This window comes from Mya arenaria, chromosome 11, assembly GCF_026914265.1.
Source record: "Mya arenaria isolate MELC-2E11 chromosome 11, ASM2691426v1".
In the NCBI taxonomy this organism is placed as follows: domain Eukaryota; kingdom Metazoa; phylum Mollusca; class Bivalvia; order Myida; family Myidae; genus Mya; species Mya arenaria.
In genome coordinates, this window is record NC_069132.1 from 19649819 (window position 1) to 19677237 (window position 27419).

A 27419-nucleotide genomic window follows, 5' to 3' on the forward strand; every position below is an offset into this window, starting at 1 on the left:
CGGACAGAGGGGACAGACTAAAGGTACAGAGTGCGGGACGGACTGAGGGGACATATAGCGGGACGGACTGAGGGGAGAGATTGCGGGAGGGACTGAGGTGACAGATGGCGGGACGGACTGCGGAGACAGATTGCGGGACGGACTGAGGGTACAGACTGCGAGGCGGACTGATGGTACAGATTGTCATCAGCCAGAGTAAAAACTATACTTTTTTAGTATGATGTCTAAATCAGCAAATTAAAACCAACAGTATGCATGTTACTGACAGACTGCGGGACGGACTGATGGTACAGACTGTCATAAGCCAGAGACAAAACTATACTATTTTTGAAGAGTCTAAATCAGAAATTTAAAACCAGCACTTTATATTCGTATGTCTAAAACACCGTAGCGACTGTTATTTGTATAGATATTTCATTTTTTTCGCGTTACAGTACATACAAATCTCTCCTTAAAAAAATAGCATATGTAACTTTTAAAATCATATGTAAAATGGCTTTGCTAATCCGACCAAAAATGATCTGATCATATGTGGATTTCGTATCTTACCCCTATTTCTTATTTAGCACTAGTACTAATTTACACTTTCAGAATTTTGTTCTCATTGTTTTTAAAAAGGGATTAGCAATGGTATTTTGCTCATATCTATATAAAGATGTATTGTTATGTGTCCGAGTTGTATAATAAAATTGATAGTCTCTTATAACTCTTACTAGAGTGGCAATGCACTTGTATGTACTGTTTGCTGAATGTACTTTTAGTCATGAATGTACAATGCATTTATGAGATTGAAATAAATAAATAAATACAAAAGTTGGCTTACAAAGGATAGTAAGATATCCGCAGTTGTAAAATGCTTGGGAAATTTAAGTTTTAGAATTCATAAAAAGGGTACATAAAACACTTATTGTCAACCACAATGCATATCATAGTAACAAAAAAGCTGAAGGGTTGCTACTTGTCAAAGAGTGTTTCGTAGGGAACGCATTTTTTATTTTTTTTATTTTACAAAACCAGAATGCTAATCAATTGCTAAGTTGTGCCATGGATTTAGAATATTATCAGAATAATGCAATTTTAGAAGAAGAAGAAGAAGAAGAAGAAGAAGAAGAAGAAGAAGAAGAAGAAGAAGAAGAGGAAGAAGAAAAAAACAAAACAATAATAATAATTTTGTTACCGTTCAGTGATTCATTTCATTTATTGCAATAATTATATCCTCCGAAAGGGAGATTTGAACACAATATAATAGATATTAACATGATTAGATAAATTAGAAGAAAAAGTTATTTCGTGCATAAACGGTAACATGAGAATAATAAATATAGGTACGCAAATGTATTCAGGTCAGACAGAATATTATTGACATAGTAATGACGATTGTTTGAACATATGATATAAAACATATTCATCTAACATTATGCATGCAAAAATGTCAATGTTACAGTAGTATTTAAACACAAGCGAAAATATTGTATATATTAAATGCATCTAGGACATTATGAAAACTGAAATCTCTGTAAATGGTGGAATCTTTTTTAGGCAAGTCGGATCCGACATGTTGACCAAATATCATATAAGATCAGTTAAATATCTTATTAGTTATCATAATAACAGGAGGAGGATTCGGTCACGAATATAATAAGGCTAAAAAATAAAAATAAAAACAGAATAAAATAATTACTATTTTGTTTGTTCACAGTCGACTGGTGCTGGTTGAGGTGTAGAATGGGTAATTGAAATATTCTATACTATTTTAATACTCGAATACGTTGTTTCTCGAAATAAACATTAACTATATGTATATATAATGTTACTCTCACTAGTGTTGGGTAAAGTGCGATTCTAATCGGTTTAAACCTTCTCTGTTACTTAATTATTTACTGATTTGATGAGAAGTAATGCCCTGTATACATGTAGGTCACATGGAGTCATTGTCGCGTTCCTCCTATGTGGCATGGTCATGTGACCCGTTCCAAAAAGTATTAGTCATAATGTGGCAAGAATTTATAACTTTAGTAAAGTTGAAAACACAGTTAAGTAAACGATTTGGTGCCATCTGTGCCTTTCCTACAGATTTAAGATGCTGCGACTAAAAACCTATAAAGTTGGGCGTTTCCTGTTTTTGATGTGTTTATTCATTTGATTTAAATTTACGATAAAATACTAAAAAAGATCTCCAAACTCTCACATAGCAAATAGTATTTTCGCTAAAATGTGCATGTTGATTATTTATTTGTTCTGGTTTGACACTTTCTTTTGCTTTTATAATACAAGAAGTCTTTATTTCCCCCAATGGTATTTATTTTACACTCGAAGGGGTGAATGCGAAAAGATTCTAAGTGACGAAGCAGATAGAACCTTTTCGCTTTCACCTCTCGATTGCATAATCTAAAATTATTCTAGTCTGCACTTAAGATTTATTAAATATGGCCACATGTACGACCCGCAATTTTTTTTTGTTTTCCATAATACTAATTTAAAAATTATAAACAGAAATATTTTTTCATTGAATTGCATTTTTGATTCATTTTTTTATTAGAAAAAAATCTAATAATTTTCCTATTTCTGACATTGTAATATCCATGAAAGATATATATTATAAAACAATATTTGTAATAAGTTTGTAATAAGACTGTTTGTTATCTGCTCAATCCAGACCTTGAACATGAAAGTGAAAGTGTATGAAAGTAAGTGAAACTGTCATTTACAAATCTGTGTCACAAACGCCACAGCGTCACGGGTAACATATCGAGGTATTACATCCGCATTGTGACTTCGTAAGAATCAGAAATATCTCATTAATTTAGCAAGATGAATATTTCAAGAGGTCCTTCAAACCAAGAAAGACGTGTTCATTATGAATTTGTTTGTGATGTACGGATATGGATATGTAGATGATGCGTCACGGACACTACAACTCTTGGTGATTTTTTTAACAAAATGGACAATTTATAATTGTATTAACTGTGAAAACATCATTTTTTTCCTTTTTACAACATCTTTAATGTTAAATTAAGGGCTGAATTTTACTCAAAATCATGATTCCTACATTGTAATCGATCTTCAAGAGTTTTTATTTCAACAGTATTAGAAAATGTTTGACGAAGTTTCCCATACTCATTTTTTTCTCATTTTCTGAACCACTCATTTGATAATCACAATTTAAGTATCATTTTAAACCTAGATTATTTTTTCTACATCTACATGTCCATTTATGACTTTATGGTTATTGATAGATATGTATTTTTGTATGAAATATCTCGTTCTGTTTGGAGAAAAATACCCTTTTTAGGCGGATTATTCAACTAGATTGAAGCAAATAATTGATATAAGAACAAAACGGAATATGTATTTAACTGAGGCATATATAGCTCAACGTGATAAACACAAAACAAACACAAATAGTGCAAGAATGAAAGAAAAAAATATTTAGAAAGCCATAAACCATTAGATAAGTAAGAAAATCAATTTGGCATATATGTATAAAACCGATTTTAATAACAAATGCATATTAACTTTTGATTACTTGGCTCAACAGACTGTGAAAATCGCGTTAGTGGTGTTGGATGAAGAACTGACTTTTTAGTACGTTTCCCTCTTAAAATAATTAAAGTATAAACACTGATTTTGTTTGAAATCTTGTCCATATAATGCATAATGTTTTTCGTTCATTTAAATATAGATATAAGTAAACTGTTTGTTCTGTTTTATTGAAATCCAAATACGTCATGTTATTAACTGTATCAGTTGGTTTTCTTGCAATAACTGTTTACTGATAACCTGTAAAGAATACTCATTTGTGGTTATCTTCTATAAATCATATAAAATATACATTCATCCAAGAGGCGGAAAGATTGTAATGTTTGTACTAGTAAATACAGTGGTGTGATGTAATATGTACCGACGGAGCTAATGTGAATTTGGCTGCAGAACGCACTGTTAATGTGCAGTTGTACAAAATGAACGCTCGTTAATGGCGGGAACAGCGCGTTCTAGTATGCCATCATAAAACATTATTATGTAAAGTGTTCAAACATTAACGATGTAATGTTTTCAGATCATCATCACTTTTATACTAATGAGTTTTATAATAAATGGAACCTTAGCTGCGTTTCTTCGGATACAAAATATGCTTAGAACATTTCATTTTATTTATCAAATATACATGTATTGTTAATTTATTTATTTAATCAGTTTTCGTGTTGAGAGAGTAAGAAATGTTTATGTTAAAGGAAATGAGCATAAATGACAAAATATATATTATGTATAACAAAATATCGTTTAAACTATAGAATCTATTAGCTCTGAAAATTCTGTACTTTTAAGAAAATTAGCCGCGAATTGCAAACATGCCTTTAATCATTGCTCTAAATAAAATGATTAATATTATTATCGTTTATTTGTTTTGTAATGTAATATGTTCGATATATGTTTGCACTCTCGCATATAATATATATAAATGCTATCTCCATGGTATGTGTATGATATTGTATCAGTGATGAACAGAACATGTTCAAGTTCACAGTACATGTTGTGTTATGTTCCATGTGTTCTAATGTAGAGGTATACTGGTGACATCATTTATCAAGTTACATGCTTTTGGTACTAGTCCTTTTCATAATGAATAGGTTGATTGTGCGTTGCGTGTTTTTTCTGTACCGCCGTACCATATCTAGATGAAATGCACGTATAATTTCTCATATCAATTTATAATACTCGTTACTGATAATTAACTTTATTTTTTATGTTTCAACATCTTCATCTGTAAATGTTGATCTGCCCAATATTTTAAGAAAGTAACATTAAATATCCATTACTGATACGGCTAGACTAAGGAGTATGGGGAAAATAATCTGTTCACATTTCTCTCTTATTACATTTTCATAATGGTTATACGAAAATGTGCATCTTTTATAGCCTTTGATAAACGGCTGGCGTCTCTCTGATGACTTTTTGGCGATTTTCAACTTGTAATAATTGTTATTCGGATGTTTAGTATTTGGTTAATATGCTGGGAGAAGTGATTAAAGCAGTGTAATCTTGCACATCTGTACTTCATACAAGCAGCACATGCGGCAAGGTCGTTGAAAATAATATGTTTTGAAATCGATTAATTGTCAAAATATCTTAGTGCTTTGTATTAATTTTTAACTGAAATAGCATATTGTAAGGTATCGCTTTACCCCTGTATGTTCATAGACACAGCATATGCCTGAGTCCCCTGTATGTTCATAGCCACACCATATGCCTGAGTCCCCTGTTTGTTCATAGATACACCATATGCCTGAGTCGCTGAACCAAAGACAAGTGATACTATATTTTGAACACAGCATTTCGCTCCTAGAATTTATTTATTTTAACCGTTCTTTACGTTCTTTGTCAAAACTAACATGCCCGTACTGCCATTTGATGTTTATAAAAAACATAGATTGATGATTGCGTTTTACATTTTAATTTCACTTTTACACGCGCTACATATCATCTGTTTTGCTTTATGTTGACAGACGTTCAAAGAAGCATGTCGGTGTGTCCATTGCCGGGTATCGAGTTCCGGCGGCAACAGCGGCCTATGTCGGCGTCATCTGTCACCGTCAGCAATGCTGACGGTCTCTAGGTAACGTGATATGACATCACAGACCACGTGACCACCCTCAGCCATTTACGACGTCTGGCTGGTTGGTGATAGATCGGAATCCCAAAGAAAAACAAGCTTATTACCTGCGCCATTATTTGGTCATCAATCGTCCATGCCTGGACCACTTATTGGGCTATGATTATCTTTGAATAATAATTTACTGGAACATTATATGAGTATGTTGTCAGTCAGGCTTGTCCTGTATTACGTGGAGAGAATGGTGTAATGACTAGCAGGGTTCTTAGCTTTTCCACATGTTCAACAACAGTCGATTTTGTGACTGATGAATACGAACAGGAAAAAGGAGAGGTGGAGATAAAATTGAGCCCCAGTCATCGTTTCTGATGATATTTATATGTGTATATTTGTGTGTTTTTAGTTTGTATTTCATTTAATAAATCATTTTGTCTTTAAAATCGATGCAGCATCATCTGAATAATAATAATAATAATAATAATAATAATAATAATAATAATAATAATAATAATAATAGTAATAATAATAATAATAATAATAATAATAATAATAATAATAACTACAGATTATAATAATAATAATAATAATAATAATAATAATAATAATAATAATAATAATAATAATAATAATAATAATAATAATAACTACGCTTTATAATAATAATAATAATAATAATAATAATAATAATAATAATAATAATAATAATAATAATAATAATAAACAATACTAATTATTTAAAGGACAGTCAGTGAAAACTAGGTAGGAGCTTGCTGGGGATGTAAACAGGTCTACGGGCATTCAACATCACACTTGCTTTAAACAACATTATTTACCTAGCTTTACGGAAAGAAATATTCACAATATACATTTTTAATGGCGTCCTTGTATATTTTGTTACCATGTTTTGTTTTAAATAAAAAATATTGTACATTAATACATTGAATATATGCACATTAAATTGCAAGTTTTCTTCTTGTATCTAAAGCGGTACGAAATAAAATGTAATTCTTCGGGGAGTTTGTTGACGCCGTCATGTAACCGAATAGGATTGAAGTTGGCAACCGAATACAACAGAGCCGCGAGTCAAATCGATGACAATTCTCCGAAGAATCAACTATTTCTAGAAGACTTTATCCTACGGAGGATATTCATACTTGGCCTTTCCATATGCTACTGCAAAATAGCCAGCAATTATAATAATAATAATTATACTCCAACGACAAAAGCTTGTTTCACGCAAAATAAGGCAACAAAAATAGCTCGAAATTTAATTGCACAATGTCCCTAAAATAGTCTATGAAGAATTATTTTATAAGAATATTTGAAAAAAAAAACACAAGAAATAATATTTATCCAAAATAACAGGTGTTAAACCAAAGAAAGGCAAGTTGTAAACCGCGCCTACCTTGTAACATATCCATATTCATCCAGTTGTGTATACCCAGTCGCTCTTGTCCAAATATCATCTTTATTCGATATAACTATTTAAAAATATTTACAAATAAGCCATATTTCCCTCACTAGCCCTCACTATATTAAGTTATAGTTCACATACAAAGTGTTAAATGTTTCCACAATATTTTGTTTCACTTTCGACAATGTCTGCAGAGGCACCGAACCAATCGCCGACCGCTTCACATCTAGAGTTGCGCAGCTACTTGGCTGTACGTAATGTTTGACTGAAACTTTGTGAAGTATGAAAGATGTGTTTTCATTTGAAGGAGATATGCTTCCTTTTGATGATTAAGATAACATCTAGATCACTCATTCCTACCGTTTTCTAGAAACCTAATATTTGACAGTAGTCGACAAAAGAATTGAACGTTGGATGTCTGTTCGTGATATTAATAATATATATGTATTTAGAATCGTGATTAACTTTCATCTATTGTTGTCGTTGTTCATATAAATCGATTTCAATGTTGTCTTCAAACTGAAAGCTAATGAATGTTTTTTATTCTTCTTTGTTGGCGTTAATTGTCTTTAATTACGTTACGTGTCTAATTAGTAACGTCTGAGATTTCTTTCAAGTTTACAAGGTAGCGAGCTCTGTATTTAAATAATCATTAAGGACAAAAGCACACACTATCACGTAAATCTCCCGCAACTTTTGCTCCGCTCACAGCCGATCCAGTAGGTTCATGAACAGAAGCACAAATACGTATCTATAAATTCATGTCACATGGCAGTTATTCATGTTCGTCATCCTATCAGGACCGGTGCGATCTGCAGTGATTAGTTCCCGACTTTTTATCACTTTTTCCAGATATACGCACTGAACGCCCGGCCTTCCTATTACGCGACTTTACAAATATACACGGCGTTTCTCATCTTCGCGTATCATTACTACGATTGCTTCTATGGTTTTGTAATCAAAATATTTTTTCAGCCGGTCCAACTGACAGAAAGTAACATTTAAAAACATTTATCGAAATGTATGGTAGTTTCCCACACACATCCAGCGTGATGTGTGGTAAAGATGTAAACGTCAAACTGTTACCCACCTAACTGCGCTTTCCAATAGGAATTATAATATACTACAGTATTATTGAAAATTACAGGCCCTTAGCTTATCATGGATACATCATATTTTTCTGTCTATCATTTATGAAAGGCGGCTACAGTGTTTGAGTGAACCCACTACAACTCGCCAGACCCGCATCTCTCCCATCTTATTTTAATACGAAGATACTTAAGTTTCCTGTCAGTTTTATCGCCATCTACCCAACCGTGCAAAATGTCTTTTTAATTTTTTATTTGAAATCAACGCTGTAGGTCTAGGAACTATTTGATTTATGCTCCAGACCAGAGGTTTGTGGCAAGCTCGGGAAAACCCATGAACACCCGAGTGTTATAGATTCATTTACTGATTGGGATACTAATTAACTCCAAACAGTTTATAGATAGTAAAACAGCCATTTGCATGCACATGTACAGATGTAAACGTTCACGTGTTGCCACAAAACTGTTTCATGTTCGATTTATGAACTGCACCGGTTCCAATAGCCTGGCCATGTGATGTTTTAATCATTCCGACAACCAATATAAGATGAATATGTAGAGATTTTGGAATCAAGAAATAATTACACAGATGCATCGCCAAGTGCGCTTGAATCAATGTCTTTAACAACTAATACAGTAGCTGAAGGGGCGTTTTCATGATAAAATGGCCCACCAAGAAAGAAAAAAGTACCAAGTGCGAGAAACCGTGGTACGTTTTGAAGCCGGTTGATGTATAAAGATCACAGGAGTTGCTCCCCTTTTATACATTAGAATCAAATCACAAACCCAGACATAGCACGCAGAGGCATTAATTCCCGCAGCACAGGAAAGGCGATTTGTGGATTTTGTCCCACTGATGTTTATGGATTCGGACATAAACGCTGACCGCTAAATGGGCGCCATAAACACGTCGGCATGGGGAGAACCTCATTAACGGCTGTGCACTAAACTCAGGCACATTGTGACCGCCAGTCATGCAATGGCCGGCACCGGAAAAGCACGGGAAAGGCGCCTGGTGAGCATAAATACTTTTAGCAACATGATGTTCACGGATAGCTGATGATCTTTTTGCATTTATTTTGTAAATGAATGTTTTAATCCACAATCTGAAGAAACCGCTTTAGTTGACAACCTTGAGAATAATTTTAAACACACACAATGATAGTTTTAGTGCAGTTGACCACATATATGACTTTTTAGAGACAGAAAGTAAACTGTGAACGCCGTGTGATCAGCGCCCTGGTAGCCCCGGCCTTCCTCGGCTTCCCCCAAACACCATTAGGGCCCATTGAGGCAGTAATGGCCAACCTTTGTTGGGCGTCATTATAAACACCCCAGTCACGGCTTGACAGCCATTTAAAACATAGAAATTTGATCCCTCATTCGCTATTATTAAAGCATTCGGAACTGTTTACACTAAATTTAGTCCTATATATTAAAACACCTTATTGGGTCTAATTTTAATTTTGTTTAAAGAAAAATCAACGAAAAGTTGTTATTAAAGAAAAACGATCCTTAACTTCCAAAAAAGCTTGGACAAAGAAATATAAAATTCCGCCACTTTTAAAAGAAGATCAAATAGAAAAAGAACGGGAGGGGAACAATCATTGTGGATATAATGAGATTGTATGGCACTCGTTTAACATTACTGACTGGCAAAGATCAAATGAGGTCACCTGATTGAAATGGATACCTCCAAAATAAATAGTCTAACCGCCAGTTATCGAATTAATCAAAAACATTCCATTATTTCAACTGTCCTCTAACGAAATGTTTTGAATTCAAAGAATGCCCGTGACGCCATAAGGTTTGTAGAAGGTACACGTTTATCCTTGGGCACAAATGACCAATGAATGGCAAACACATCGAAACTTAAAAAGATTCGCATAAAATAGCCAGTCCACGTAATTTTATAACATGTACAATGTGATATACATGAATTTAAAAAAACAAAACAAGCTGTCATTTATGCCTTAAAAGTGATTGCTTCGGACATTTCTAATTTGTTTTCCAGAATATATTCATTTCGACATTGATTTCTTGATGCACTAAAACATGACATTTTTGTTAATGAACCCAAAAAGGTACTGAATATTAAATTACTATAGATGGTGTAGTTCAAACATGTCTAACCTCGAAAAAGGCTTTTGCTTTAGCTTACTGAACGATTGTTAAACAAACAACTACAATATTATATTAATCACTCTCGTTGGCACGATATAACGCGAGAGTGTGGTTTTGTGTTTTGGGGGAAAATTTGAGTACCTGGAGAAAAACCAACACTTGCCCGGCTTGGTGACCACAAATCAAACTCACATGCACCAACCCGGAACCACTTGGTGAGAAGCGAGTGCGCTAACCATTGCGCTAACCGGACAGCCTGGGATTCTTTGGTGAAAAGCGCGTGCGCTAACCGGACAGCCTGGGATTCGTTGGTGAAAAGCGCGTGCGCTAACCACTACGCTAACCGGACAATCAATATTTCATGTAATAATCGTCAACATTGACCCGGTTGTTCTAGCATTCGTTAAATACTTTACGATAATACTTTTCGTTAAAATTAGGAAAATCTTTGATTTAAGTTTTGTTAAAAAGGTTTTACGATGACGAAATCATAAAAACAGTCGTGAATTAACGAAAGAACTAGATGAATTAACGAAAATCAAATGGGCTCCTATTGTTGGAGTATTGTTGAAACAAGCTGAACATTTAACGACTTGTCAGTTAACGGTTAGTGGGTAATTTAACAAGAGGTTTTTAGCCCTTCGTTGAAATTCGTTTAGCGAATAAACGAACAACTGGGCGAGTTACTGGGCGAGTAACTGGTCATAATATCAAACGATTGTAATCTTCTGAGCAATGGACAGCGATGTATTGCCTCCAAAACTAGTGTTTAAATGTACAGGACTACCAAGAAAAAGAAATAATCAAGTAAGATCGTAGAAAACAATACATTAGATCACATTTCAGAGCCATATAATCCCGAACTGAGAGTGCTTCGTGACGTATTAATGGAGCAGGAAACGGGTTTTATTGTGGATGTGGAAACTATATCGGACATAAACTGTATAGGGAATCTCTTTGATGGGTGCACACGGCTCTGCTAGCACGCAAATGCCCGACAGATCCATACACGGCGGTCCTCAGGGCTTCGGGCAGCCTCCGATTTATTGCTCTAGGTTACTCGTATAGTCTACTTAAAGCTTTATCTGCAAAGATTATCCGTAGAACTGTTTGCCATTCAAACGGATATCAACTTTCATTACACACTAAATGAAAGCTGCATACATAATTACTGGTACTATATATTGGGAAGAATACGACATCTCAGCCAATTAAATGCCCACCATTCCAGTACATTTACAAATAACAAACTGTCCTATAATAAAACTTTGACCGCATCAGGATACATTTCAGTAATCTGTTGACGTATCAACGAACGATATTTGGAACCCAAGAAAGCAATAACTGACAGGGTTATGGTTGCAATATCATCCAGGGCTTGGTCAGAGAAAGATGTATGGATGTATGGACGGCACGAGACCCCAATAACGACATCATTTGTCTTAGCAGAGAAGCCATCAGCAGAGATGGCGCAGTGTTCGCCAAAACCCTACCTAATTTAGATCTCTATCATTTTTGTAATAAATATCATGTGAGAGGGAAATTGTAATCAAATATGATGGATTTGAAAAAGACGTTCTACTGGCTATTTCCATGAGATTGGCATACAACGGGTCACTCCGATGGCCCCTGAACGAATGTTCGACAATGCGATACGGATCCATATATCACTGACGTTCCTCGGTATATGAATTCTCAATTACCAGTAATTCATCCAATATTCGGTACTCATATTTTGACTGAAAGCAAATCACTCATCAATGCCAGCGTTTTGGTTACAAGGAGAAAATTAAGACCACGATTTTGAGCGTTTTCGGCATGAATATTACGGAGTTGGTTAACACGCCAATGTCTGCGAGTGCTGTTAGTAGGTTCAAACGAGGCAGCGGTGACTAAAGTTGCCCAGAGTGCATGCTAGTATTCATATAAGGGCAATTACTAGGGGTCAACACATTAATAGATGTACTGACATTCATAAAACTTAATCAGACTGTGTTCAACAATTAAGCAATTAGAAGTTTGATTACGTTTGAATGTTCACACGCTAAAATTGACACACTGAATTATGCCTCTTTGATCTTTAACAATACTTTTTGTGTAAAAAAAACTGTTTGACTGTATAAAAAAATCTTTAGAGGCAATGAAAATCTCAATTGTTAACATTGCGTTGTCGTTTAACTAAACAAAAGGCAGTCACGCGAGCGGAATCACGATAAAATTGAGAACAATTTTGTGCGGAAAATCCATTGTAAACTTCCGGAATCGTGCGAGGCGCGCACACCAGCCTGGTCGGGCCGCGGTAATCAGAGATCCAGTGTCGTCAACTGGAATCATAACTCCCAGAAACACTCTGCAAATTGGATTATCGGAAAATTAATTGCATGTACATTGTAGCTTAACAAGTCATTTCGAGGCAGGATATCTTTTCTCCGAGTTACTAAATGAAAGCGAATTACATTAAATATAATAGGCGCAGCGTTTGTACAAGCAATCTGTCAGGATAGAATTTCAGATACATTTATCATTATGACCCAAAATTTATGGATTCTGTTGGGAATATCCTTTATGGAAATTCTTAACTATTAGTACAATCTTTTTTGTTCGATCGAAATACAATGACAACGATAAAAGCGCAGTGGACATTTAAAAAATTCTGAAACTCTTCGGCAAATTAATGAATCGGAAGTTTTTGATTTAATGTCCCCGAGTGCCTTCCTAGCTGGGAAGACGTGCTTGCGGCTTGTTAACGGGATGAAATCAGCCGTAATTACATTCCTTGACACATGAGACTTTAGTAGAATTCATTTGAAATGTCTCTTAAGAACGTTTAAATATTATATTGTATTATTACAATTAAGACTGACATTTTGTTTCATTTCACTTTTAATAATATTCTAACAGTCGGAGCTATTTGGATAATTAAGACAGATATAGGAAGAATATCAAAGAAGCGGAAGGATTCAAGTATTTAACAAGCACGTACTCTTGACCGTAGGGTTTGCATGAATATGTTAAAACATCATTTTTTTTTTGTAATGATACATATTCCTATCTGATTGTTTCTAGTTGTTTCTCCCCTGTAAGCATAATAAAGCATGGTCATGCCCGACATGTCACATGACCAAGAGATAGAGAACCTTTCCATGTTAGTCTTAAGAAGTCGGAAATGCAAACGACGTACACAAAACGCTTTTTTGATTCTTGTATTTCACGTCTTTGATGAACCAAATCATATTGTGTTGATAATGTTAGCAAAAGTGTGTTTGCAGAAATAAAAGATCAATTAAAAACAACACATCGTGTCTCCGACAATATCAGTAATATTGGCGAATCTCATTATCCAGACTTGGAAGCTCTACACGTGCATTATGTAAGCGATACCCATGGTATTTCGGCGGCCAGGACCAGAAACCCATGTTTACTCAGATGTCCATATCTGTATACAGAATAGTCTAGTGTTTCACAACACTGCAACATTACACCAACAGATGGCAGGCTAATATCTTCCACTTAATACCCAGCTACTATAAACAAATCAAGCGTACCTTTGATATTAGGACGAACAAAACCGAATTAGGATCTAGTTACAGCTATATACACATATTTAATTATACTACCTGAAGTCACGAAATCGAGCATTTGAGATGAAATTTTGAAACAGACAATGGTTAATTGTGGGCTTGAATTGAATCAACTGGAAGTGAGGTTCCCGGAGTCAACTGCAGAAAGGGGTTCATGAGAAAGAATTTGTGGTTGATGACATGGTATATCATTTGAATTCTGTGTGCAAAGACCTATATACAGAAACACGCTTCCGTGACTGAAGCCAGAGTAGCAAATGTTTGACCTGGATTAAGGGCTGTGACTCAGATAAGCCCGACGCAGGTGGCAGGAGCGGCGTAAAACATGTGTCTCTTCTAGCCGTCAACCTCCATCCATCAAGTCTGTATCACGCCTTCCTTCAAACTATGTTCATGCGAGATTATTATGAGAAAACTATAACAGCTGGTGTACAGCATATATACGTACCACAACGCGGTGAGATATAACACTGATAAGCAGTTTTGATGATAAAAACTATTTTGATAGTTGGGTGTTAGATTTCCAGGCTGCGCACGAACCATTCATCAAAATATAATAACAACCACTTTACACCAATTAATATAAAATCTTAATCTTTCTCCAACTTACTTGAAAAGTCAAAAAAGAGACGTGATTTCATTTTTCATAACTGAATGTTCATGTAAAGGTGATCGTAACCGATCCATTTTCAGAGGCCTTCCTTTAGAAATATGGTAATCATTATCTGATGCCTCTCCTTTAATATTCCTGATCATTCTCTACGCCTTCTGCTTCAAATGCTTTTACAAACCACTCTGTCGTAACTTGTTTGGCGTTGGTGTGTGTAACAAGAACTTCCAGATTTTATTTAAATTTTTTAAAATTTGAGTAAGTTTTTAACCACTTATGAATCCTATAAAGCTTCCAGTATCATGATAACACGTGATGAACCGTGAATAATTTTCGCGGCTAATTTTTCAAATTCTTGTCAGAGAGCTGGTGTCAGTTTCACTGTCATTGTTTGTATTTTCTTTGTGTGAAATACGAAATTAAAAAATGTATTACGGTCAACGTAAATGCTTTCTTTTGTCGTTTTTTGACGCATGAAGATAGAGTGGCGATCGACACACGATACCCCTTCGGCCCCTTCTAATGACATACGTGAACGACGTAGTTTATTGTCCATCCGTGGTGGACCTGGCCGGACCATTGCTGTGTGGTCGCCAACACTGATCGAGCCGGTTAAATAATCACTGTTCAAAGCAGATTTGGACACCCGATACTGCAATTACCGCGGATTATTAGATTCATTTAAGGTCAACAAACCGAATAAAGCACCTACGGGTATAGTGGGAAAATGCGACTTCAGGTGAATGGCATTCGCCGTTCATGAAGTCTGATTTGACTCGAGCGTTCGGAGGGATTATTGGTAGTCAAACTACGACAAATATTTATTTCAGGTTTTGAATATTCAAACACCGACATTCCCCGTTACCATGTGAGCGATAAAGAGAACTAGTTTCATAAAGATTGAACGATTACAAACGAGTAAGTATGTTCAAATCTCACACTTAAGATTGCCAGTTTTCACGCCGGTTTTGGGCATTGTAAGGACTTACAGGGCGTGCGGCTTGTCTGTGGAAATATCGCTACGGAGTCATACGTTTGAATAGAAAACTCGAACGCGCGGTATATATTTATCTCTACTTTAACTACAATTTCAAATAAAGAAACAATAGCACTGATTGTGATTTGATAGTGTCATTTCTACAAACCGTTTTATTATTGTCTTGAGTTTCATAAAAAGAAATCTCATTCAGTATTTGTTTTCACGTAATTGAACAGTGACAATAAACAGTAGGAAACGTCTTCGTTTGAAAATAAAATAGATAGGAGATACTGTTTCGCTTGGCGCATCCGTGATTAACAACTGACAGAACAGTTTTATTTATAGTCTTCCACAAGCCATATACAATTTGAAGTAAATTGGGATTGAATCCTGAAATTCACCAACGAGACTAAAGAATGCCATTTTTATATCAATGGAAGATCCTTTTAAAATGATCGTCGTCTGTTGAAACAGACACAATGTTCATAAAAAAAAATCCGCAGACCTTTAATAGATCACAAATCATTTGCCGGTACAGCGTCGGAGGGTTCAAGAATCAGTTGAATCTCCACTGGATACCTCTAACGGTATGCCCTACAGTTCTCATGCAATGACACAAATGAGTTTTTATTGGCATTGATATGTAGGCAGTGTATGTATTATGTGTGTATTGTGTACGTGTGCGTGGTTGCGTGGTGTGTGTAGTGTGTGTGTGTGTGTGTGTGTGTGCGTGTGTGCGTGTGTGCGTGTGCGCGTGTGTGCGTGCGTGTGCGTGTGTGTGTGTCTGTGTGTGTGCGTGTGCGTGTGTTCGTGCGTGTGTGCGTGTGCGTGTGCGTGTGTGTGTGTGTGAGGGGGGTCAGTTTTGTTTTGATCCTTGTGTCACTAAACAAGATCATATATGGTGTTCACAACATGTTGTGTCTCTATAGTTATCATTTGTGTGTTGGCATGACACTACAACATGTACGTATTCAATGTTGTGTTCATCACTATGCTTATAAATGTACAGCGGTCTCGCGCATGTAGAATCAAACCACTACCATGTTGTCCATCATTTGTGTTACCCCTTGAACTCTGTGAAATACAATAATATAGTATTAAAGTGATCACATCTAAACAAAATGCGGTTTTGTCTAAGTCTAAGTATTGTCCTAACTAAGCATTTCATTTTGACAGACGCCTTCATACAGTATATTTTCTTAATATTGATGCATTCAATTTAAAAAAAAAAACGAATGGCAATGGATATTTAGAAATGAATATATAACCAGATATACAGTAGATGACCATTTGACTCATATACCAGTACATCACAAACTTGAGTCTCTGTCTGTCTGTCTGTCTCTCTGTCTCTCTCTGTCTCTCTGTCTCTCTCTCTCTCTCTCTCTCTCTCTCTCTCGCATGTTAGATGTCCACTATGCATGAACTGGACATCACTCACACTAATGGTCATTTGACATTTTAAGAATCGTTTCCAACATAAAACCCCCCCATAAAAACATAAAATGTAAGTCCATTTAATCATCGGTGTAATTCTGTTCATGAACACACGTTTTTGTGCGCACTGTCTTGAATCTTTGTTACTTAAAATATCTCACTAAAGACTGTACTGTTCAATTCTCGACAGCGGAATTAACTAAACAATGCGCAATTATTTATTTGTAACTACTAAATTACAAAATTCAGGGCAATTAGAAATTCTATACAGTCGGTTGGAACGTAATAATGTCAACAGGAATTAATAAGGTCCAAAATCGATTTCCGTTTGTAACAAAATATCGAAATGAATGTTTCCATCATCTTAAACCATTAAGGATGTATTATTGTGTAACAACTTCGTTTAAGATAAAACAAGATGTGTTATTTTCATTTTTTCTTAGATTATTTTATAAAAAAAATATGCTTTCGTTGAATGCGTTTGTTATTTTTCCTCTTGTATTACATTTTTGTTTTAATTTCCGTTTTTTAATATCATTTTTCAATGCAATATCATTTTCCGCTGAAATATTATATTATATAATTTTATATTCGTGTAACTCATTCGGTTCCATGAACCCTGACTTTGCCTTGCTACTGGGCTTTTCCTGTAATCTATACTATTATTAACGAAACACAGCCTTAATATGAAAAAAACAACAAGACATCATAAAAACTCCTTCTTATTAACTATGTTATGTATATTAAATGCGTTGTATTCGATACAATTGTTTTACAGGGGCATGCCGTTTTAAATACGTTTAGCTTAAAACTTTTTTTAAATTTTCATAAAGTCACGCGATACAATAATATTATTGCGGATGTTAACAATCGTTTACAGATGAATCTGTCTATGTATTTGAATATCCCAAAATATTGATATTGATTTGGCAGTTGCATTTCTGAGCGCCCTCAAGGAGACATTCACCAACCAGTGTCTCCACGTACATATTCCTGGTGGAGCCGAAATGACAGGGTCAACCGAAGACCCGTATATCGGCATTTCAAAGATGATTAAAAATTAATTTCAGAGGGAATTTCACTTCAGAAACGCAATCAAGTGATATCTTAGACGACATCCATGTAGAATATCTCGCTATCACGGGCGATTATAGGCTTCTTTAATTAATAAACGTAATCACAATCCCGAGCCATGATTAATACATGATAGGATCGAGTTCCATCTAATGATTGCCTGACAGACCCGTCTATAGGAGACTGCATCGGAAGACTGGCGTTCATGGTTCCTTTAGGAAATCATTTTCAAATTGAGCCCGGTTCAATGCTTTTGTCAGACATCCCCGCCGGCTGTGGACAGTTCGACAACCCGAGACCATGATGTACAGAGGTCTTTTACGGTACTTCAGAGTAACTCATTCTGTTCTATCATTATGTCACACTGCAGAGGATATTAAACGGAGAGGAGGAACTTTTTCCCCTTTCCTGTAGATGAAGAACAACGCCACAAACCATTTTGACATTTCCATATGACAAATACGTCATTTCCTCTCATTCATCACGCTACCTTTTGCCGTCAGAATTAACATATTGCTGGCGGCTATTTGTTCTTTAGGGTGGCCTTTTTGACGTCCTGCAGTAAATGATGGGGTCAGCATTTCCGGCCGAGCACCAGGGATGGCGACCAAATCCTACAAGCGTCAAGACCGCTGTCTCCTACTCATAAATCACGCAAATAAGCGGCTCGGCAGCTCATTACCCCCTGCTCAGACTAATATAATGCTAAAATGAGAAAACTCATATAATGGTTGTAAAGCTAAAGAGGAAGACAGAGAGCGCATAAACCGAGTTGGATTCCGTAAATCCACAACGCCCCATGTAGTAATATCTGGTGAGCAGAAAGCATTTTAAGGCGTTGTGAGCAATTGGCTGTGCTGTAGATCTCGCTTCATCAGCATTTGCTGGGGATGCATGTGGGAAAATTGAAAATTAATTAAAGTCAACAAAATATAGATGATCAAAGAATCCGACAGAAACACTGGTGATATCAAACCTCGATAGCTTACAATAATAATCTGAATCGATGTCAAGATGTCTTTAGAAACGGCTATTAAACTTTATCGTGGAAAAAGCAAATTAAACAGAAGTTGTTAATTACAACAAAGTTTACCCCTTCAGTGGTCCCCGAGAACGAGGCAACTTGGGTGGGCTTAGATATGATCTAGAAAATATGACTTATGATGGGGATGAATTAACGTACCGTCTCTAAATTTATGTGAGATAAAAACTAGCAGATTCCATAAGCATCTGATACAATTGTATACTGTAAAATTTTATAGGTAGCGTAAGAGGTTTAGTGGGGCTGAGATAGACGGATCTGGTTTATAGAACAAACACGAAGCCTCATTTAGTAGCTAAATTAACTATATTATGTGAAAGTGATATTCAGAGTGGATAAATGTTTATTATTTCTCTTAGGCATAAGACGTTATATATGCGCTGAGTTAGGAAATAAATTAACGCTATGATTAGCCTGGTCTGAAAGGCAATCCAAGGCACTCGCGTATTTATTTGAACAGAGTTCGCCTGAAGAGATCAAATAAGATCTCGGAAACTTTATACCCATGTTTAAAGGGCCTGTAATACTCGTATACGTGTGTTGCTTGTTTACACAGACACATGATTCCGCTCGCAATAGATTATGATTCCTTTAATGATTATCAAGATGAACATAACCTGCTAATATAATTCATGTTTGAGACTATGTTGCTGGCGAGCGGCGGCCTTGAAGCCCGGGTTTTCATCGGCACCAGCTGACCTGGCCCGCAATCCGTTCCGTCTGCCAATCTCCATTTAAATCAAAAACATCATTTAATTTGTCAATAACGTTACAAAATTTTAAGATTGTTTTGTTTGTTTATCGCTCTCTTTGTCACTTAGAACCTCTCGTTTTCTTTCAACGATAAGTCGACTTGAGTTGGATGTATCCATGAATATACATTTCAATTAGATGAAATCATTCCTGAAAGTATTGAACTGCTTACTATTTAATTATTTGCTATATTCCCTGTATCATTATACTAATAGTATGCTCATCAATTTTAATGTTTCCTTAGAATATACATGACATTGATAATTTATATGAGAAATGATATTTTTTTAAATAGAACAAATCAAATCTTGCCTTCATTAAAACGTCAACTAAACAAAGACATTTCATTAAAACATGTTTTATGTTCCAGATCATTTCATTATTTAATGCTGCTTATAGAGGTTTGTAATTTTATATATCATAGAATACAATTAAAACTTCCACGGTAAAGTTAATACCCAGTTTAGAGTTGAGATGACGTCAATTGATCGAGTCTGGTTAGTTAAACATTACGACAATTTTATGACAACACCCTCAACCATAAACATACTAAAACCGGCATATATCTTTTAATATAATTTATATTAACATATCGTAAACTGTAACACAAGCCAATGAAACGCTCTATTGAATCTAAATAATTATTTGAAACAAAATCCAATTAAATTCTAATTATTGATAAAGATTTCCTGTTTCTCCGTGTTGTGCAGATCAATTGATGAGTGTTAATCAAAGGACGGCGCATTGTCTTTGCATCAGTGCAGACGACACTGGCAATCAATACAGAACACGTGATGCCACCACATCTCCCAACACGGATACAGAGAAAACCACTTTAGCGTAAATAATTATGTAGTTTTTATTGAGCGAATATAGTGTAATGTTACAGTATCGTTTAAATAAGTCAAATGACTAACTACACCGAATTGTTAATGTAAGAGTATACGATATCAAGCCTTCAAGATGTCTCCCTATAAACAAACGGAGGGCTTGTTTTCCCAATCACGCGATGCAAACATTTATAATATATTTCTTGTGCAAGACTACACCACCCCACTCGGATAGTGTAACAATTGGACGAATCCCATCTCTCAAAGAGGATATTTGATCTAATATATTCTGCTCTTCAACCCCGTTTTTATAAAATTATCTGTTTAATTTAAATTTGAATTTGTAACTATTCTTTTGTCGTTAAATCTTAAAAACACATTTTGGTATTTTGTCTGAATCAGTCGATTTTTTGTGTGTAGAGTCACCATACTTCTGATCAATATTATATAATATTCTTTTTTTTGTCAACTACTTTTTTGTAAAAAAAATACTATCATGAAAACTTTTCATATAAACTGTAATTGCGAAATATGTCTAAGAGATTTAAAAAAAAAACCCATGAACATTTGTACGCAATCATCATAAACGTTTTAAATGCATTTTGACAGAATCATGGCACGTTACATCATGGCACTTTACCATAGTATTCGGCAGGACTTACATTGTACATCACAATAATACCATGTTGTACTGGACGCAATGTGAGAAAGTCCATCTTATTAACAATTCGGTTGTCCGGTTGGCGCAGTGTCGCTTCTCCTTGTTCGACTCCGGGTCGAGACGCGTGCGAGTTTTATCCTCGTACGACTCCCGGCCTATAGGGGCATGTTTGGTTGGTGTTCACCAAGCCAGACAAGTGTTTTTTTTCGGCGGCCCTGCTTTCCCTACAACACAATATCACACTCTCGCGCAACATCGTGCCAACGAGACTGACTTAGCAAAAGGATATTTTTTTTCAAAGTCGTTGTAATTTACATTAACATAAAAGGCTGATATAATGCCGTACCGTGACTTACATGTGTATGTTTGTGCTTTCTTGCCATGTTCCATTAAAATATTTTGATTTCATAAGTCAATCTTAAATTTTATCTTAAATTTACGCGCAATGAAATATTATTTATAAAACACCGTCTAGCAGACAGCAATATGTAATGGACAATAACACACACAGAAACAAAACGCGTCCAAGTGGTGCTGTTTACTACGTTAGTGTTAACACACGAAGTTTCGGAAACAATGTATGGTATAACGCCGTGTCAAGCGTAGGTATAGCGTTTCTTTCGGAAGAAAATATATATTTTGTTCATAACAAATAATATGTAAGAACAAGTTTAGTTTGTGTTACATTAGAATTTTAAGCCGACAGTAACACAATAAATAAATGCTGAATCAAACACATCGACCGGTTTTTGAATCATTGAACAACGGCAAAAATAGCCATCTATATGTATTGTTGTGATTATTATTATTTTTTTGTACTTATAACATAAGCTCTGCTTTTGGAAAATGGCCACGTTCCTGTAATTCCAAATGAATAAGAAAACTAATCGATTAAAACCGCAACAGTTTCATTTCTAGTAATGAAACGTACTATTCAGGGACTGTACCACCAAGACAATCCTAAGTTTCATTTCAACATTGTATACATGCAACACTTTATATTATAATATTCATAATAAAGAAATACGGATATACTTTTCATTATTAATATAAACGTATATTGTTTTTGACAACTAAATCATAAAGTGGGGTCGAACCATGAATTGTGACAACAAAAGATACGGCACTCTCTCTCCTCCATTATTAAAATATTATCGAAATATATTTCATCTTGATTGGTTCCTTTTTTTCTTAATATATAATTGTTCTTGCTGATAAAGTTTTTTTTTAAATATTTCTTTCCGACATCATTGGCAAGAAAGCGTGCCTCAACATAGGAATTCGAATTATGATCAATTTTGCAATTTGTTGTAATGTTTCATTTGTTTGAGTTTGTATATTTTTGCACTGTATAGTGTAGCCTTAATTACTTATTTTCATCACGTCATATTGACCTATATCAAACAAATACTTTCTCTCTCTCTCTGTCTCTCCTTGAGTTACCACCTTTCTACAGTTTAAAATGCCACATGTATCTAAAACTGATTCTGCTTGAAAAGTTGCTACAGCTGAATTTGAACATAAATTGACATCGATTTGGAAAAGGACGGTTCAAACACTAGATGCCTAAAATAAATCATAGATGTGTATTGCACCCATCTCGTAGTTTCGATTGCAATTTGGTTTGTTGCATAATATTATATGCCTACCTCTATTTCATCTGTTTGAAATTAAATTAATAATTATTGAATATATTTTTCAATATAATCCTAAATACCGTGAATTGAAATGAAATGCAGTGATGGCAAAATAAAATTCAGGAAATAGTTTCAAGTCTAGTCCAGAGGTCATACCCATGCATAATCAAGACTAAAGGTACACGGCGGAGGAACAATTCAGCCAATATATACTATCAACACTCAGGTGTACTATGCTAAAATAATACGTAGGATGTAAACCCCGCATGAAAGTAAGGTAAATGAAATCGTTTTTATTGAAATTAATTTATTTCATGCTGTATATTCTCAACAAGTTTTGATTTCCGTCGGTTCAGCAACTGGCAATCTCCCAGTGCGCCACCTGTACGTAACGTACACCTGAACATTACAACCATATTTATTCTACGCCATGAAAGAAAACCCAGAAGATCTTGATGCTTGAAAACATACCACATTGTAGCAGCCAGAAATAAAACCCACGGTTGCAATTATATGTTCAATTGATGTCGGTCAATTATACAGAAAAATACAAACAAGAACGTAATATAGAGACAATTATGTGCTCACAGATGATCATAAAAGTTCACTTAGAGACTATAAATTAAAGTAAGAGGCTCTACGCCATTGAGACCACCAACAGAACACAGCACCAGCAGCACACAGCAAAACTACTCATGTAACAAAAACTTTAATAATTCTTAAATGGTTTCTTAAAAGGTTGTCGATCAGTTGAACCTTATTCATAATTGATCAAGGTCGCTATGTGGCATTGACCATTTATGTCAACGACACTTTGAAAGAATTGTTTCGCCCTGAGGTGTTGTAATCTTTTATTCTTTAAAAATATCTTTAAGCGCACGCGAACGATAACATCAGAGATATTTGGATATATTCAGCTTAACAAGTTCAAATATAATGATACAATCTATGACTCACATGTGAGTAAAAAAAATCGACATTTGTATCCCGATTACATTGCGTTCAAAACAATGGCTTTCTTTGACACGATACAGTGAGATTACACTCTGTGTTGTGTAATGAATACTTTAGTAATCACGGAAAGCGGTTTTGTTAGTACATGTACATGAGTGAAGGAGCTCAGGAACAAAAAAGTGAAGGTAATGTATTTGGTCTTCTTAATTCACTACATTTTTCGTCCTCAGAAATATAAGAATGTCGATAAATGTCCGTTCACACTCTAGCTTATCTACGTACATGTATGTTCAATTTGTTTGCAGCATATTTAATAATAAACATGTACGTATTGAACCAAAGCTAGGCAGTTAAAACACCATTAAAATAATTATTTAGACAAATTGTTCCAAAATAGTATAATTATCATATTATTATGAATGATTAATTATGATTATTTCTATATATGTGTTGATCAGTGTATTTTATTACATGGAATTAAATTAATTGTGTTCAATTAAAAAAATGATAATATTCAGTGTCATTCTGTCAGCATGATGTTGAAGACGGTTTTGTGTATAAAACTGTTGAACTCTTGATAAGACAGCAAGACTACTTTTGGTCATGTGTTTATTATATTGCATGTGAGCATTGCTGTAAAAACATTTTTTTAAAACAAAAAAATATTTGTTAACATAGTCGAAATACGAGAGCTCGTGATGGCGTTGAATCATTGGAAGCAACATAATGGACAACAACAACCATTACAACATATTTCAGTTTTGCAATTCCAACCCTGCGAAACATTAATAGGTTTTGGTGTTTAGTTTCTAAAATTATAGGCTACAATAAATTGATTGTAACATTTCACCTTTGATATCCAGAAAAAGAGATTGATAGCACCGCGTATGCAAATTCTTATGCAAATTGACGAACTTCTTGAATGTGAATATTCAACCTCGCTTGTTATGTGTTTTGAAACCCATTGGGATATTAAAATCTTGCTACATGTACTTCATGATTATTTCCATGTGTAAATACGTGCAGCGTGCTGCTTGCTCCTGTAGTTTTTAAGTTATTATTCATCTTAAAAATCATAACAAAGGTTTACACAGAATTTCGCCGTTGAAATGTGTAAAGCTTTAATGCAAAAATAAGGAACCAATAAAACGGCGCCAGTTCTTCATTACAAATAAAACTATATTGTTATTTTTTTTAAATTAATCTATTCCTATGTGTAACCAACCGCTCGAAAAAGGACAACATTATGGGCATGTGTAGAATGTCAACGGTAGCAACCGCTGGCCTCTATTAAAGGCACACACCGTCTTAAGATTAAAACAAATATTTCCAGACAATTTGATGCCCTCCATGTTTATGGCGCGATGTTCTCGATTCCCCTCATGTAATTGCATATTTGCAAGTTTGATACAATAAAGATACCGGCCGGACGTCACTTCATATTGGGATTAACGTCACCCCCCTGAACATATCTGCGATAAAATTGTCCTGACATCAACATCTGTAATTGCCGGGTACGGAACGCTAACTCGGCTCCTGCCGCCTGGTCCGGCTTCAGCTCCTCCCAGTAGCATTTATCCCCAAATATTTAGTTAACCATTCCTTTTGGAGGAAGATTAAAAGAGGTTTCCTAGGATAGTTTTATTTATTTTGTTTATAATTGATACATTGTGAATATAAATATAACAATATAAATTTGCGGAGATGACCTTATAGTTTTGTATATACTTTTGCCTTATGTTCTATCAAAGCATTCTCAATGAAAACAACAACAACAACAAATACTCCAAACGTGAACTAATACCCAAAATGCATTTGAATTTCAATGCGCTCATACCATGAGACGATGTCCTGCAGTTGTTATGTTATGTAATGAATATTTGGGAGATGTCACCGTTCTTTATCGTAACGATATTGTTTTACAAACAATAATATATGAATATGTGTATAAAAACGAAATAACTACTTATAGTAGTTCTCATTATGGGCCATGTATTAACATATATTTCAAAAGCCACATTACAGACTTCCAATATATGTTCCGTTTGAAGGTTATTATTGTTATTGCTGCGAGTGAAAATACAAACTACAGAAAAAATATTAAATTAATTGTTTTAAATTGCAACAAAATAGGGATGTGGTCTATTTCCAGCTCAATAATGTGTCAAATATCAGTTCTTTCACGTTGTGCCGCGACAAAAATAACTGTATCGGCCAGTGATAGTAAATAAAAAAGACATGGGGATTTTTTATAAATAATTATATACATAAAAAGATCAGTTTTGTAAGAACTTCTTGTGTACTCTCATATATAAAAAGTTACAGCTGCGAATGCATCTCGAGAAATTCTTATTTTTGACTTTGCCTGGACATGTTGCTGATTTAGTTTCTGCGACCAACAGTTCCTTCAGGAGAAATGAGCTATTATGATGAAGCAAACGAGCTTTGTGTTTCCATATTGTTCTTGGACGCTATGAATTCCATATTTGTATAATGTCGCGGGCCAAAATCGCCTTTCCGGCTTGTTAGGGGTCTAGTTACAGATTTATGACCGGCCAGTAATGGCTGTTTATTAACGGACCGAAATACATCCATAATATGAGAACACTCATGATTTAAGCCAAATATTAGTTTCTGTACGCCGCATTTTTTTCAAAACATTTATTAATCAAAGCATTTGAAAACTCAATATTACTACATGCAGACACGGTATAAAGAGGTGGATTAATATTTCTTTATTAAAATTAGTCAATGTAAAAGATCTTTGACCGAACTTGAAATACACTGTTAAAGTTTTAGATTGTAAAATTACTTTGAAAAACAAAACATTAAAATTGGAAAATTACTTATCATATCTTAGTTATTATTATTTCAAATATTCAAGTAAAAAATGGGTCACTGTTCATAAGAAAAACATGTTTGCAAAAATAATTATGCTGGTAAAAATTGCGATAATTCTTGTGATAATATGTTTAGTCGTGATACTATAACATAGTCTTTGAAACAAGTAATACAAAAACAAATGCTTTTTTAAAACTCGTTTTTGTTTGATTTTTAAACTAAAATTGGTTGAGAACACGGAGCTCTGACTCAAAAAAAGTATAAGAAAACAAAATAATTTGCATTTTAGAAACAATACTTGTATTCGTTTGTGGCAAAACACAATGTGTATCATTTCAAAACTAAATAAACCATACACGATTAAATACATATAAGAAATAATAATGAGAATACAACTACAATCGAAACATTGTTTTACTGATAAGCCCTTATAATATTTAATGAAATCCGGTGATAACTGGAATTACTGTAAATGATTTGTTTCGGTCGGAAAGTAACGTTGCGCACCTGGTAAATGATTGTAATGTACGCACATATCGCAATTTCGAATTTATTTGAAATGATTTATTTTAATGATAATATTGTGTCGCCGAGGACTGATTTTTATCTCAGATATAAATTGTTACGGTGTGTGGTAGGTTACGAAATAAATGTTTTATTTATATAATTTGAATTCAAATTTTATGTCAATCCAATCATAAAATCCGATCATTATTGGAATAAGTCCGATGGCAAATTACAAATTTGAGTTTTACATTTGAGTACATCTCTAAATAGCGGGGA

General features: G+C 34.7%; 1 protein-coding gene across 3 annotated transcripts in view; it reads right to left on the bottom strand.

Moving 5' to 3' along the window:
* The window catches only part of LOC128208858 (homeobox protein six1-like), a 37573-nt gene that overhangs the window by 9698 nt on the left and 456 nt on the right, over positions 1 to 27419 (bottom strand). Inside the window, exon 1 of one of the 3 annotated variants that reach the window (XM_052912514.1) lies at positions 7017 to 7348. The exons of the other annotated variants lie outside the window; for them this stretch is intronic. Coding sequence (XP_052768474.1) covers positions 7017 to 7077 — 61 coding nt within the window. The 5' untranslated portion in view covers positions 7078 to 7348. Of the gene's footprint in view, positions 1 to 7016; positions 7349 to 27419 lie in introns of those variants that run through there. 3 annotated transcript variants of the gene reach the window in all.